The following is a 16,040-nucleotide window of genomic DNA, read 5'->3' as shown; positions in this document are numbered from 1 at the left end:
ATTGATACATACAAATGTGTCCCCAAATATTTGATTGGTCTTATGTTTTAATGTGTAGCCTACTGTATATATGTCATGTGTTTTAATTCCAATGTTTTAATTAAAAAATCCAATATATATGTATATTTTCATTTATTTATCTGTTCATTCATTCATCTTGAGGAACATATTCTGTTATTATATAGCGGGTTTTACATATTTATGTACCTACAAAATAGCTAGCTAGCTAAATAGATCGATAACTAGCTAGCAATCGTTCATTATTTTTAAAAATAAAAAGGTGTCGTCTCCCTTCCAGCAGGTGGCAGTGTAAGCTGCTGACGTACACCTCAGTCGCCATTTTCTTCACAGAAGAAGAAAGTGCAGGTCGGTAGCAAGTTAGCTCAGTACAGTGTCCACAGTTGTAAAAATGATTAATTAAAAGCCTATTTTACTATTTTAGGACACGTGAGTAAAAATCTCGTGGAGACTGGATACGTGTCGTGGGGACTGGATAAAGTCGTGGATACTGAGGAAACACCGCGGTTATGGATCATCAGAGGTTCAGTCAGTGCAAACAGCAGAGTCTAAACAAAGTGGACCTGAGTAAAAAAGGCAGCGTAGACGAGGACATCGAGACAGTGGTTTCTCTGATCAATAACCGTGATCAGTTCTTCACCACCAGCTCCTGCTCCGGGAGAATCATCGTCATCGACGGGGTAACAAAAACACACAAACAACCACACGGTGCTTTGTTGGCACAGCGTAGCCAACAAAGCTAAACGACAAGCTAACAACAGCTATTTATATAAATGTATTCATATTCAAATTAGATATGATACTATATTTAAACTTGACGACAAGGAAAAGGAAGCATTATAAAAACGATAAAGACATTTTTTCATGTTGTGTTTTTTATTTATATATAATTAATTTGAGTTCTATATGTCTACTACTCCTGACACAAATAGTTTTGTGCGTGTAATTATAATTGTGTAATAAATAAATTAATGTTATAAACATAAAATAGAATCTAATTAAAATGACTTAGACACTGCCAGGGAATCTAACTTTTTATTAAATGGAAATATTGGGCTTGGATCACGTTGTGATTTTTATTCCTATAAATTTCTGTTACATAAGGTGAATACAGTTTTAATTAAAGCTCTTAAAGAGAGACTGACACTCTGCTTTTATTCACTCTAACCCAACAGAAGATTGTTATGTTTATATTTGCATTTATAACTTTCATTATCAATCACATTAATACAAGAAATATAGGTTTCCAATGTCTCAGTGAAGCTTTTATTACATGTTTAGTGTCACACTCTCTATTCTGGTTAAAACGTATTGACACTTTAAATTAAATATTACCACGGCATTTTGTAACACCTGTTACCCACCCTATCTTTCCTCCTTCAGGCCCCAGAGGGCAGCGATGTGCAGAAGCAGAATTGTGCTTGGTTATATGTCTCACACAAGAAGTGCACATCATACGACCTGGTGAGCTGTGATGGACATGTGTACACTTCTGATAATCCACACATACACTGATGGCATTGACAACCTGATGTTATTATGACTGTGTTTGTTCTCCAGGTTTCTGCTCTGGACAAGTCCAGCAGAGACGCTGTGCTCAAGTTTGAGCCCTTCATTCTCCATGTTCAATGCAGGAGGTTAGAAGATGCTCAGCTCATGGTGAGAAGTTACTGTGTCTAAAAACATGTTTTCAACTTGCCTGTTCATTTACTACCGTCTCTCGCAAACCAAAGCCCATAGAGAAAATCTGTGTTTTTAGCTCTTGGGGACACAGTGGCTGCTGTTCTATGGTTGCCTCCTTTGGTAAGTTTGTTTCACCGAGGTAAATAAGAATGAAGGATTTCAAACTCTAAAGTCACAAAATAGCACATTTGAACTCACTGATGGAGGCAGCAGTGGATCATCAACTCTTGTGTGCTTCTCTATGGACTTTGGTGTGGGAGAGTGAGTGGTTTACAAAATTACACAAACTATGGTTTCCAGTCAGAAAAAAGGTTGACTGATGGTGAGAAAAAGAGGCAAATGTATTCTAAAACATTCGCACTTAATGTTTAATCTTAAACTTTATTATGATAAAACAAAATGCACCCATACTGTATTGGGGAACATGTAAATTCTTAAAATCAGCTTTTCCCTCTTGATAATAAATTATTATCACTAATATAAACTTTACATGGGACATTATTACAAGTTTATTACATAAAATAAACTCAGTCACTAAGTTACCCTGGCCTCGACCCTGTCTTCCAGCACTCGGTGTCCATCAACTCTGGCTTCAGGAATTCTGGTCTCACTGTCAGCAAGGCGGGAAAGATCATCGCGGTTTGTTTGTGTTTAGCCTCTTTCATGTCCATATATCCTGAACTTTATCATACATTGTTTTGTCGTCGTTTTGTTTTTGCCTTTGCTGTGGGGGTGTAAATAACACCCTGCAACTGCTGCTGCTGTGTTTTGTCCCTCCAGGCCGTCCGTAGCACCCATGGCCTGGAGGTTCCACTGACCCGTGAGGGAAAGCTCCTGGTTGGACGTGACTACGTCCATTTCCTGACGCAGGTAGCCAATCAGAAGATGGAGGAGAACCTCAGACGGATCCACAGGTCGGTTTGTGTTTAGCTGCTACGTAAATGAAAGCCTGTTTTTGGGTTCTGAGAAGACATGACTCAACTTTGACTTGTTTATGTGTCCAGGTTCCATGAGAACCTGCAGTCGGCTTTGATCTCAGAAGAACTACAGGAAGTCCTCCCAGCGTCTCCCAGTTCCCAGGAAGCACGGCGTCCACCTGAAGGACAGGAGGCAGAGACGGACGAAAAGCAGCAGAACAAAACAAGCGTGTACCAACGCAGGAGGAGGAGAGAACATCATCAGACTGAATGTGGCCACAGTGACGGTACTGGTAGCGTTCAAGAAGAGCCGGATGTCTGTCTGGATCTGTTTACATAAAATGGTGGTGCCGCACAACGTGTGTTATCATCTTTACAAGTACTTTATTATTGCTTATTATTATTTATGACAAAGTTCCAGCCCTTAAAATCACATAATGAGTCCACTGACTGTTTTAAATACCATTTCTGTATCAAAGCTGCTACAAGAAGAAATATATTTTTATAACTCATTTCTTTTCTATTATTTTACATATTAAATTATCCTTACTCTTTTTTTTTATTGACGCTAAATACAATAAATGATGAAAATAATCTCAAATGTGAAGTTAATGTTATTAAATGGACAAACTGCAGTTGTTTCCCAGCCTTTCTATTGGTTCAGCCTTCTAGAATGTTCAGTCTAAAGGAGATAGTAGCGTGGTTACCGTAGAGTGTGGTTACCGTAATTTCCGGACTAAAAAGCCGCTACTTTTTTCACTTGCTTTGGACCCTGTGGCTTATACAACGGTGCGGCTTGTCCATGGATTTTTACAGCTAACGGTCACCAGGGGCGCACTATCAAGGAAGAGCGAGACAGACAGTTTGCGCCAGGTAACGAGAGCAAAACAAACTAAGTGAGCCTAAATGCAGCACGAGAGACAGAAGCCACTTGACATCATTGTGAATCGTGCTTTTAAAGTGGCACTACGAGTTCAGTGGGAGGCATGGATGACTTGCGGCGAGAAATCATTCACCAAAACTGGTAACATTTGAAGAGCAACTTTTGCTCAAGTCTGCCAGTGGATCCTGACAGCATGGAGAAGTGTGAAAACATCCACGATCACCAACGGGTTTCGAAAAGCTGGACTGCTGCGTGATGATGATGATGAAGAGGCCAGTGCAACTGCTGTGTTGGCACTTTTCGGAAAAGATGCTGGTTATTTTGTTAAGCAGCCGTGTTTCTGCACCTTTACTGCCGTGTTACAGGCAAGCACTTTTAAAAACAAATTAAATTTAGCCCTTATGCTGGGAGCGCACCGTTTATTATTTGTGCACTGCACGAATGCTGTTCGTCATGTCAAAGATGTGAAAGTTTGATTGAAAGACTTATTGTGTTTCTCAAATGTCTATAAATGGGACGCGTTGCGTTCCCAAACAGTTCCAATCTTTGTACCGACAATCCCCTCTGTGGTAGCAGGAACCCTTATACGGTAATTAAACATTTAAACACCTGCGGCTTATAGTCGGGTGCACCGTATGGAACAATCTGTATTTCCCCCAAATTTAGCTGGTGCGGCTTATATTCAGGTGCGCCTTATAGTCCAGAAATTACGGTATATTTCTAGTTACTTTTCTTGTTTTTGAAGACTTGTTCTTGACTTTGTCAAAGGGAATTTACCTACAGTTCATAGCATGTTGTCCCAAAAGATTTAACTATTTTTCATAACATAAAATAAAAAGCATGTATAGTGTTAGGTTTTACAGTTCAGCATCTCGTTCAGCCAGAATTGTAGCCTCCACAAATTATTTTTAGCAAATGTCTTTAATATTATTCAGGGTTATTGTTTTGATGCTTTTTCCACAGAGCTAAGCTAAAAAGTACTGTTTTACTGAGGTTGTATACAACAACAACATTAGCTGTTCAGGTGGCTCATGTCTAAATAATGCCTTCTATTTGTATGTTTGTTTAGTTATCTTTTGTCCCCATCGTCCAGTTAAAAGCAGTTCAATAAAGTTTTCTTGCTAGCTAGTCCCGCTGCTATTGGCTGACAGGGCAACGGCGAACCGCCAATCAAGAAGTCAGGCGACACCTTGACAGCCCCGCCCACCTGCTCCTGCACCCGGGTGGTCTCGTGCTTCCCGCGGCTCGAATAGTGAGGAGACCGGAGAAGAAGTAGCTTCCATGGATGTATTATAAGAACTGGATAGAGTACCGCCCCTTTGGCTCTGTTCATTCCAATGGAGTTGCTCACCCAGCGCATATGCCAAAAAAAATTCTGACTTCTGGGTTTATTTCCTGGTTGTGCGGACCATAGAGCATGCGCAGTGGTGAAGTGACCGCAGGTCTCAGTGCATCACACGGTCACAGCTCCACAGTCCACACCGTCTGTGTCACGACGTTAGTGACACCGAGCAGCTTGTTAATACATCGATAACAAGTTTGAAAATAAATCCTAATGAGCGACGAATAAATAACTAAAACCTGCTTTGTTGTAATATTTAAAAAAATGTAAAAGAAAACCCACCATTGACTTCATTTATTCACATTTCTCATAAAGTTTTCACATCCTACGGTTCCCAAACAGTAGCGCCGTCCCCGCGACACCACATGACCGCGCTTTACTGTTCTCGAACACAGCTGTGACGTCACTGTGGGAAATAAGATTTTTCTGGGCTTGTTATGGCCTTTATGAAGGTTTTACAAATGTGAAACTCCATGAATTAAAAATATAGAATATAAAGATCTATACATGCCTATGTCCATATCTGGAGGTGTCCTGTGAACAGTTTTATAGGCGTCTCTATTACTATTGTGGTCAATGGGAAAATAGCGTTTTGGGCCGCATGTGTATTATTTGTTGCAGTACCGGGAGTGGCCACCATGACAAAATTGTCTTCGAGGCAGAGGGGGCGGTGCTCTATCCAGTTCTTATAATACATCCATGGGAACTTCACAGCAGAGAGGAAGGTGAAGAACGTTATAACATTCAGGTATGATGACTACGCTTTTAAAACTAATTATACTAATTTTTGTGTTTTTGTTTGTGTTGTTCTTTTCTCTAAATGTTATTAACCTTTGGTAAAAAAAAAAAAAAGAACATGTCTCTAGTTTTTTAAAACTTAAGATTAACTTAAGTTTTTCAACGTGCAGCCATTTTGTTTATTAAATTATAACAGTCTTAAAGGTGTATTATGGTGTATTCACAGTTTGTTTAAAAAAAATAATAAAGCAGTCAAAATAGAGCAGTTAACCTAAAAGAAAGATAAATAGAAGTCACACAGGAGGAGATTCTGTAATCTGGTTAAGATTCAGTTTCTCCTGTTGCTGCTGCTTCAGTTACACTTTCATTTACACTGCTGCCTCAAAATCTGCTTTTAATTCAGATTTTGTACACAAATTAAGGTTATCGGCAGTTGAATATGAATAGTACCTACAAGTGCCAATAACCTTGATCAACTATGGCCTTATTCAGACTGCCGGGATTAGAATAAATCAAATTTTTTCTTGATAGTTGTTGGTTTCCCTTTGAAAACTTGGACCAAATAATATCTGCTTGTTTTTTTGTGTGTGTGTTTTCCCAAACCTGAAATGCATATAAATCAGATTTCCTCTGAAAAATCAGAAAGTTTTAGCTGCAAGGGTTGAATAATTTGGGCAGAAATGTCTTTTGTCTTTTCCTGTGTACAGTATGTTTTGTGTATATTATGTATATTATATGTTTGCACAACATCTAATGTATATGTTGTGTTTACTGGACTTTATGCATCACAACCCTACACTCCTGCACTGAATATCGAGTTAAATGAATGTGGTTTTAACCCATTTAGCTTCATATCATATTTGGGATTGCAGGTGATTTTCTGTGGCGACTCCTAAAGGGAGAAGCTGAAAGAGGAAGCTATAGGTTTATATCAGAGAGTTCATGTCTGTGCATTCAATGATTAATATAAACTTCAAGTGAGGCAGTGAGCACATGGTCATACTGATGAGCTGGCATGGTTGAGTGTAGCTGGCAGACAGATGGTTTACACAGATTAACTACCTCATGAGCAGATTAGCTCACTTTACTCACTGCTTTACTGGCTGCTTACCTGACCGACTGACTGGCAGTTTCACAGGAAGGAAGAAGAGACTCCTGGTTGCAGGTTTGTTAACTTATTTGTGTCAGTTTAGTGACCGCATGGTCATCTATCTGTGTGACTTGTGTAGGTGAATCGGGTCAAACCCGTCCCTGCCTCGGGCCGACCGGATCCATGTCTTGTTTGAGGGAGTTAGAGCAGAATAATATGTAGGTCCTGTGCTTCAGTGTGGACAGAATGGTTTGTTAAGGTGACGTGGAGCAAAATTAATTCAACGCCGTTTTCTCCTGGTTGACCTTGGCTGGTGACCTGTTTGGAAAGATGGACATTACTCAGAGTGTTCAGGGTTTTTTGATATAGTGGTTGTTGTATTTAGTTTTTCAATATCCAGTATGCTGATATATCGGGAGTGCTTGGGCCAATACCATATATGTATTTTACGATATTATTTTATATAGGATATAAGATATACATGAGTGAGTCATTTTTTGTGATGTTAGCAACGCATTTTTTAATAATATTACAATATTTTGTTATATATGTTATGGTATAGTAAGTCATTTTTTGTCACGTTTTTTAGGTCATTTAGTCTCTTCTGTAGTGAAATAAACGTAATATATTTTCATCCTCATCATGTCACAGCAGATGTAGATATAAAAGTTCTTCATTCATACTCTTCCACTCTTTTAGTCAGTAGACATTAGTCATATTGTAGGATCAACGTGTTTGCTGATATTGGAATTTTGCCACTTGAAATTTAAATCCGAGCCATTAAACAACCCAAACCAAAAGTCAACCCACTTTTAAGTCCATGATATCTGAAGAATATCGGCACTCAATTTTCCAATAGAATGTAATTGTGTGTCCCTTTTTCAACCACTCTCTCCTCAGACTAAAGTTCATAAAACATAAAACACTTGAATTTCCAAATCTAGGTTTACAAAGTTAAATATATTCGCAATGCCAGTTTTTCTTGTTTTGTTTTTCAACCCCTGCATCACCCTTGTGTGAATTGTGTCATGCAAAAAATAAATCTATACTTAACTAATAAAGTAGAATGCACCTCAGGCCAAATAACTGACTTTTAACTGGGACTGGAACAAATGTTGACCTGGAAATAGAAAAAGTAAAATGTGTATGCTCCCTTTATAGGAATAAGCCCGCCCCTTTGACCCCTTTATACATGAGTGAACCTGCTTTATGGTAACAGTCGTGACCCACATCTATATTAAACACAGCCTCTCTGGCTCCCACCATTTAAACAGCTGACTCTACATTTTTAATCTTCAATCATTATGTGTGTCTAAATTAGTTTTTGACTGGACTTTGGTTTGGGAGAGTGAGAAGTTTTAGGAAGTGACAAACGCAGGTTTTCACTCTTTTTAGTAAAATGAGTGACACTTTTTAATATTACAACATTTTATGGTAAAGTAAGTCATTTTTTTGTAATGTTAGTAACATGTTTTTATAATATTACAGTATTTTTACGACACTTTTTGGTAAAGTAAGTCATTTTTTATAATGTTAGTAATATTTTTAGAATTTTACAATATATTTACAATATTTTGTATATATATATATATATATGTATATACTGTATATAAACTTTCAGAAAAATTGCACAAATGTGTCCACGTAACGTGTCCACATGGATACAAATAAAATGAAAATAGATTAGACAAATCTAGAAATCATTGCATTAATACTGAATTGTGAATTAAAAGTATTTTGGTCTGGATAATCATGACTTTAAACCTTCGTATTGTTTCATGTCTAAATGCGTTTTCTTTTTAAACTGCTGAAAATAAAACTTAAAACACATAAAACCACAACAAGGCAGTGACATGTTGACAGCTGGACCAACACTCAGAAGAGCAGAGCAGCTCACTGACCCACTGGATATAAATAAGATCTGACCCTGTAGAATATAAACAGTGTGAACATGATCTTCTCCTTTTAGCAAGAAGTCTGATACATCAGCTGCTACACGACTACTTTTATGTATGCGGTAAATATGTAGTATTCAATCAAGGCCCACTTGCTAAAATGTATTTCTATGATATCTTAAGAATGTGTTTCTTTATCTTGCAATTAGTCAGGCTTTTTTTCGAGTGTGTAAACCACTCACTCTCCTATGGCAGTTTTAACATTTAATAGCTAGACTGGATATGTGTTACATATATCTGTAATTCAATTCTTCCTAGTCAAAAAGAACATTTCAGATATCCACAATTACATTCTTCCTAGGACAAACTCCCATTTCAGATATCTTCAATCCAATTGTTAATAGTCATCATTTTCATTTCAGATATCCAAAATTAAAAACTGTTACAGATATCCAGAATGTAATTTTGACTATCCAAAAATACATTGTGAGTAGTAAAAATGTCATTATGGATATCTACAATTAGAATTATGACTAGTAAAAATGTATTTACAGATATCTGTAATTGAATTCTTCCTCGTCAAAATGAACGTTGTAGATATCCACAATTAAGTCTTCCTAGGACAAATGATGTCAGGTACCCCAGAATGCAATTCGCCGGAACATAGTCTTCCTTGTCCTAGGAAGAATGTTATTATGGATATCTGAAAGCGAAAGCCCAATACACATGAATGGCAAAAGTGACGTCATTTGTCCTAGGAAGAATATCATTGTGGATATCTGAAATGTTCTTTTTGACTAGGAAGAATTGAATTACAGATATATGTAATACATATCCAGTCTAGCTATTAAATGTTAAAACCGCCATAGGAGAGTGAGTGGTTTACACACTCGATAAAGTCCTCCTAGTCAAGATTTTGACTAGGAGAAATGCTATTATGGATATCTAAAATGTAATTATGGATAGTCAATTAATCTTTTTTATGTTAAAATGGTGTCCTGTCTACTCGTCAACATTTAATTTTGGATCTCTGAAATGAAAATTATGACTAGTAACAATTGGATTGAAGATATCTAAAATGGGAGTTTATCCTAGGAAGAATGTAATTGTGGATATCTGAAAAAACAATTGTGGATAGGAAGAATGTAATTGTGGATATCTTCTATGTTCTTTATGATTAGGAAGAATTCAATTACAGATATCTGTAATACATATCCAGTCTAGCTATTAAATGTTAAAATGGCCGCTTGAATTGAACTTTGACTAGGAGAAATAAAGATTTAAATATCTCTAAATACAATTTCTACTAGTCAGAATGTTATTGCAGATATCAATAACTGCCATTTCTCCTAGTCAAAATGTAATTTTGAAACGTGTTTCTTTGTTTCTATATTTCAGAGCAGTATGGACGAGTGTAACCTGCTGAAGGAGAGACTCCAGGCCATCACTGTAATACTCTACTCTTACTCACTCTACTCCACACAATACTACATGTTGCTGCTACTAAACCCTACTTTTTTCTACACTCTTCTCTGTACTCTCACTCTAATCTACCCCATTTCATCCTTCTCTTTTATACCGTACTGTACCTGATGTTACTCTTTCCTACTTTAACCCACTCTACTCTAATTATTGTTGTACTGAGAAGTTCACTTGTCATTGAGGAAACAGTAGTGGGAAAAGGGATTTAGGAAAGTGTTTAAAAAGGATGAATATTGATGAAAGTCCTCTATAAATTCTTTTAACCAGTTGTCTTTTAATATTTTAGGAGAAGCACCGTATTCAGGAGGACATCAGACAGAAGAAGCTGGAACTGGATAGAGAGAAACTCAAACTGCAGCATCTCAAGGTTCAGCACACGTTTATGTCCAAATACATGTACACACTAACCATCTGGATGCATTGGCATTATCTCTTATTAGCACGAACTGTAGAAGGCCTGTCTTAATCACTTTGTCCGTCTGTCCACACTCTGTGTCCTTCTGACGTTTAAACAACGAACAGAAAAAAGCTATGAGGGAGCAGTGGCTGCTACAGGACTCCACTACCCACAATGCAACATCGCAGCAACAGAGCCTTCTGTCCGACCAGCAGCAGACCAGAGCGCTGCAGCTCAACATCCACGGGTAACAAAACATTAAAAATATTAAAAAAATCAAACTAAATTGGATTTTTGCCATATGATGCAAAAAGAAATAAAAGTAAGGTAACACCACAATAATTATACAGTTAAATAACAAGATATTGATTAAACATTGAGTCTAACAAGCACTGTTTCCTTTGATTTGTTAGGATGGAAAAGGAGGTGGAGTTTCTGGAGCGAGAGGAGTCGATGATTTCCACCAATGAGAGCTTCATCCTCAACAGACTGAAGGCTGTGGAGAAAAGCTCACAGGAAATTATTAAGGTATATACAGTATATAGCTACATATATATATATATATATATATACTGTATATACAGACACGCACAGAGATGTAACGAACTTGAACTCTGACCCTCTTTCTGTTTGTTTCCAGGAAGCAAACGAGAACTTTGTCCCCAGTAAGTCACTGTAGAATGTTCTTACATGTGAACAGCATCAATATCAAATCTATGTCAACATAGATGAACATGGATTTTTTTTTTGTCTGTCCTATAGAACCATCGCGGGTTGCCATGGTGATTCCTGATGACCCAGAATCTCCGTCTCCACTTGCCAATAACCACACTGAGCTGACACCGAGAAAAAGTGGACTAAATTTACATTTTTATTTTATGTACAATTTGATATACAAGCTGTGCATCTGTTCTATGATCATGTGGTTTGTTGGTGTTCAATTTGCTGGAAGGATTAGGGCAAACGTTGTTCAGTTAAGTGAGTACTAAAGTGAACAGGAATTAATATATTTACACAATAAAGCCGTAACACTTGCTTAGATGTAGTTAAAGTGGATTTCAAAGCATCAAATCTGGGGGAAAATAGTTTTTCAGAGTTTTTTTTTACACCACATGGTCTCACTTTAGTGCTGTTTCTATGAATATTTACACAATTTTTTATTCCGCATGAAAGTGGAATCCAATGACGAGGTTGTAAACTGAGGTTAGAACGTTTTAGCCAGGGTAGGATAACGTTGATGTTGAGGGCTGTGATTATTTGACATCATTTGTGTGTTTCCAGTGGATTCACAGGCAAATTATATCAAGCTTATTATTGAGGTTATTGCGATTCCTATCGTGGTATTTTACTTTTACAGTTACAGCGTAATCTGGACTAAAATATAATCAAATCTGGACTGTCTATCCTCGTTCCTCTGTTTCAGTGCTGTTTGCCATGGAGATCAATGTGACTAAAAACCTGCTGACCGGGGAAAACACCGTACTTTCTACTGCGACCGTGCCACCGGAGGACTTGCACCAACACAGCGGGCTCAAAGTTTACGACGACGGCAGGAAGTGCATCTATACTCTGAATCCACAAGAGGTATTAATTATCACAGTTCATGATAATGTAGACAGTGTTACACATCTCTCCATAAAACATTTCCAACAGCTAAATTTTAGATTTTAATCATAGTTTGTAACTTTTACATGTTTTTGTGTCACTCAGTGTGGCTGTTGTACTTCTGCCAACAGCTAACAGCTGAAGTTTGGAGGGGAATGCAAAAAAAGAAGTCAATTCTTCTGGATCTTCAGTAGTTTGATGTAAAAAATGTCAAAATGCTGATTACAACTTGCTAGTGTGGAAGTGGAGATGCTGCAAGATCATTTTGGGCATTCGGCATGTAGACGGGCTGGCGCTATTTTTGTAATAACTCAGAACATACGGCACATTTGAGCTTAGGTGTTAAAGTATATCAGGCTACGGGTGGATGTGGATTTTTTGGACACATTCATTTTCATATCACTGAGGAAGCCTTGAAAAGAAATATTTAGTGGTAAGGAAGCTACAGAACATGAACTAGTTTCTTCTGCAACACCAAAAACACCAAAAACACCAAAACCTGTTACCTGAACCCAAGACCCCGTCCAATTCTGTTTTCCCAGTATCCTTCGCATTGTGTTCACTTCATAATATTATATTATGAATATTTCTCTCTAATCTCTCTAATTATAGGGATCACATGACCCAGCGTGTGTATCTGAGCTGTCAGCCCGAGAAGTGCAACAGTTGCTGCGGAGTGCCACGGCGCATCGCCAATTAAACCACCAACATCCCAGCATCAGGGAGGAGCAGTGGAGGAGCAAGCGCCACGATAATGAAGACAAAGTGGAGGTGTGTGACCTCAGTGACCACAGGGGGCGCTGTGGTAACCACGTCCTCCTTCACAACACGACAGCTGAGAAAGACGTCAGCTGCGTGGAAAACTGGCAAAACTGGAGGGAATACCAGGAAAACCCGCACAGTCGGCAGGACGAGAGACTTAACCACAGCAAACTGAGGGAACGTCATCGCTTAGGAAACGGCAAGGAGGTGGGGTTTCACCATGGCGACCAGAAAGGTCATGGCTGCAGTTCTTACCAGGTGAGAAACTGTCACAGTGTTCTGGACAATCGGCCTGTTAGCAACAGCAGCATCATCAGGAGCAACAGCACTCATGGAGGCAGAACCAATGGCTGGGCTCCGCCCAGATCACATGACCAGGAAGTAGTGTCCCCCTACCAATCGCAGCTCTGCTACACCCCGGCCAATCATATCCCTCTTAGCGATTACATCAGTGTGGATGAGGAGGAACTTTATTGTAACAACCCGCCCTCTTACCAGTCTGCACTGTACCGTGGCCCCACCCCTTCCGAGCGAGTGCCCTCCCCCCTCTACGGAGACGACACCCCTTACACCATCCTCAACACCATGGATACCACCGAGCCAATCACCGCCATCTTCATGGGCTTCCAGACGGCGCAGGACGACAGTGGGTGGGGTCAGGAGTTCGAGGGCTCGCTGAAGGCCGAGCTGGTCGTTATCGAGGACAGTGACGAAAACGGTGAGGACAACAACAGCGTGTCGGAGGAGAGACACGCCCAACCGAGTGTCAGCGGCTTTTCAACAGGTAGCTCGGCCAATGGGAATGTAGGATTTGGAGTCAAGCGGACGGCGCCAGGTATCAAACGGACCCAGAAGAAGCATCAACCGTGCTGTTGTGTCTCCTAACTGGACTAACCAACGCATGAGTGACCAACACTGACTCTGAAACACTAACCACTTTGACGAGTTCATACTGACAGGGACGTGAGACAATGTTTGACCACTTTATTTCACCACGAGACAGCGTTTTACAACAGGAAAATAAAGTTTGTGCCGCTTTGTAAACTGCTCAGTTCCCCTGCACCAAAGTGCATAGAGAATATAAATGATTTTAAGCCTCAGCACAGAGTAGTAGTCGATCCACTGCTGCCTCCTTCAGTAAGTTCAAATGTGTTATTTTGTAACTTCGGTCTTTGAAATCCTTCGTTGAGTTTCACCTCAGTGACATAAATGTATTAAAGGAGGCAGCAGCAGACCAGCAGCTCCTGCTAAAAGCTAAAAACATTAATTTTCTCTATGGACTTTGGTGTGGGGACGTAAGCGGTTTATAAACTTAAGTTTCTACTGAGTACACATATTCATAAGACATTGTAGACTTATTCAGGTGTATGTTTTATTAATTGAGGCTAAAATCTTTTTATTTTTCTCCTCGTGTCCTCCCTCCGACAATCATGTTTTCAGTGAGACAGAGTGTCACGCTTTAAGAATACAGCTCATGAACCGGCCTGTGGTCCAGCGTTGTGGCTCCCTCTGCTGGTTACAAGGTTTATAGAATAATAATGAGCAGCTACTGTATAAAAACTCAAAATGGCAGCAGAACGCAACTTTGTGCTAAGATTAATTTAAAGTGCTTTTGTTCACATGTACATTTACACTGCATTTACATCACATAGTGGTCAGATTTAGAGACTGCATTATGATTATTTGTTGTATTGACCACTATGTCATCTGAGTAGATAACAACATAACCATGATGCTAATAAACCTTTGTTTACTTATTAATATTTAAAGTTTGTTAATAATCTGTGCTAGTTTAACCCTCATCGTGTGTGTGTGTGTGTGTGTGTGTGTGTTTGACATTTACATTAATCCTCTGTGATGTGAAGCAGCTCAAATGTCTCCTCGCCGTCACACTCAATATCAGACTGTTCGTTTACATCAACACTGTTGTCATGTGATTATACACTGCTTGTGTGTGTGTGTGTGTGCGCATCAGGTTTAATCACATGACTCGCAGTGTATAATTGGCGCGGACAAACAGCCAACTTTCATTTGTCACATTATTGTCGGAGGACAGAATCAGTCCACATAACCTCACTCTCCAGTCCGGCCACTTTACACTGGAGGTCACCTAATAAAGTGTCAGGAGTGTTTTTCACCTGAGTTCAGTGTGAAGCTTAAAAAGGTAACTTGTCACATTGTTATTTACATGTTTAGCGTTGTCAAACAAATGATCTTGTACCTCTGATGTGAACAAAATATAAATTTGATTGGTTTAATGTGAATCTAACAGGGACTTGTCTATAATCCTTCTAGTTCAATGCCAAAACTATTTTTGACTCGATTTAGAGTTTGAATTTAAAAGGTTTTGACCCACTAATGTCATTCTAATTTTCTGTTTTCAGTTACAGAGCTTCTTGATCTCTGACGGCCTTCCTCTGCGTCGTCCTGCTCAGCTGCTGCTCATCATCATCGGTCGTCGTCTTTCCCTCCCTGAGTTCCATGTTTAAACACTGACTGCAACAACACGTTTAGGATTAAAAAGAGTCCACCATTCTGTTTCTTTTCACTTTAAATGCAACCAAAGTACACTTAGTTTAATGTTACGTCCACACACCTGATTATATTTATGACTTTTAGATGCTTTGATTCACTTGTGTTCTTTTAATTTTATGTTTTGCCTTATTTTCTAGTTTTTCTTTGTATTTGCTTGTCTCGTGTTAGAATAGAATAGAATAGAATAGAATGCCTTTATTGTCATTATACAAGTTGTACAACGAGATTTACTTGACTTCACCTTGAAAGTGCATACAGCTAACAACGAAGAACAATAACAACAACAACAACAACAACCAGTGTATGGGTCAAGGACATTAAAAAGAAAAAGTGACCCTAGTTAACGTGAGGTGGGTTTTCAGTTGCAGCGTACTACATTAAAAGGATATACAGCCATCAAATTCTTATTGCACAATATGAAATAGCAGGTCTGTGGCAGGGTTTAAATATAAAAAGTGCATTTCTATGAGACGTGACCCATAGCAGGGTATAAAAAATAATAAATAAGACTATTTCCACAGTATGAAGTGTATTTTTTTTTTATTTTTTTTTAACAGTATATGAAATATAGAAATATAAATATCACAGTGTGAGATATGATTTTAGCAGCATATAGAATATAAATATCACAGAGTGAAATGTAATTTTGCAGTATATAAAAATAGAAATATAAACATTTACACAGTATGAAAG

The 16,040-nt window shown here is 38.6% G+C and overlaps 2 protein-coding genes across 5 annotated transcripts; both read left to right on the top strand.

The window, feature by feature from the left end:
* Positions 1–339: 339 nt before the first annotated feature.
* On the top strand, positions 340–3,253 carry tyw3 (tRNA-yW synthesizing protein 3 homolog (S. cerevisiae)). Of its 2 annotated transcripts, XM_044039958.1 has the most exons (7): positions 340–366; positions 443–698; positions 1,402–1,482; positions 1,579–1,677; positions 2,269–2,340; positions 2,482–2,615; positions 2,706–3,253. In XM_044039958.1, exons 2-7 carry the CDS (start codon positions 528–530, stop codon positions 2,956–2,958), a joined length of 810 nt encoding a protein of 269 aa, XP_043895893.1. In that variant the 5' UTR covers positions 340–366; positions 443–527; the 3' UTR covers positions 2,959–3,253. The 2 variants fall into 2 exon arrangements, with proteins under 2 accessions (XP_043895893.1, XP_043895803.1); XM_044039868.1 differs by having other exon boundaries at positions 346–698.
* Positions 3,254–5,543: 2,290 nt separating this feature from the next.
* Positions 5,544–15,505, top strand: LOC122782673 (palmdelphin-like). Of its 3 annotated transcripts, XM_044047310.1 has the most exons (10): positions 6,666–6,746; positions 9,965–10,015; positions 10,335–10,415; positions 10,571–10,692; positions 10,859–10,973; positions 11,086–11,110; positions 11,208–11,297; positions 11,869–12,029; positions 12,663–13,647; positions 15,197–15,505. In XM_044047310.1, exons 2-10 carry the CDS (start codon positions 9,971–9,973, stop codon positions 15,217–15,219), a joined length of 1,647 nt encoding a protein of 548 aa, XP_043903245.1. In that variant the 5' UTR covers positions 6,666–6,746; positions 9,965–9,970; the 3' UTR covers positions 15,220–15,505. The 3 variants fall into 3 exon arrangements, with proteins under 3 accessions (XP_043903169.1, XP_043903245.1, XP_043903088.1); XM_044047234.1 differs by lacking the exons at positions 6,666–6,746; positions 15,197–15,505 and adding an exon at positions 5,544–5,591 and having other exon boundaries at positions 12,663–13,977; XM_044047153.1 differs by lacking the exon at positions 15,197–15,505 and having other exon boundaries at positions 12,663–13,977.
* The last annotated feature ends 535 nt before the right edge of the window (positions 15,506–16,040 follow it).

Source organism: Solea senegalensis, linkage group LG1, assembly GCF_019176455.1.
Source record: "Solea senegalensis isolate Sse05_10M linkage group LG1, IFAPA_SoseM_1, whole genome shotgun sequence".
Lineage (NCBI taxonomy): Eukaryota > Metazoa > Chordata > Actinopteri > Pleuronectiformes > Soleidae > Solea > Solea senegalensis.
This window is presented reverse-complemented; position numbering and strand designations above follow the sequence as displayed.

Excerpts from the sequence above, each read along its gene's own strand:
- LOC122782673 (XM_044047234.1), top strand. The coding sequence starts at position 9,971 with ATGGACGAGTGTAACCTGCTGAAGGAGAGACTCCAGGCCATCACT. Across the intron at positions 10,016-10,334 it reads AGAGACTCCAGGCCATCACT|GAGAAGCACCGTATTCAGGA; the intron begins GTAATACTCTAC and ends TTAATATTTTAG. Across the intron at positions 10,974-11,085 it reads GCTCACAGGAAATTATTAAG|GAAGCAAACGAGAACTTTGT; the intron begins GTATATACAGTA and ends GTTTGTTTCCAG.
- tyw3 (XM_044039958.1), top strand. The coding sequence starts at position 528 with ATGGATCATCAGAGGTTCAGTCAGTGCAAACAGCAGAGTCTAAACAAA. Across the intron at positions 699-1,401 it reads GAATCATCGTCATCGACGGG|GCCCCAGAGGGCAGCGATGT; the intron begins GTAACAAAAACA and ends TTCCTCCTTCAG. Across the intron at positions 1,483-1,578 it reads AGTGCACATCATACGACCTG|GTTTCTGCTCTGGACAAGTC; the intron begins GTGAGCTGTGAT and ends TTTGTTCTCCAG.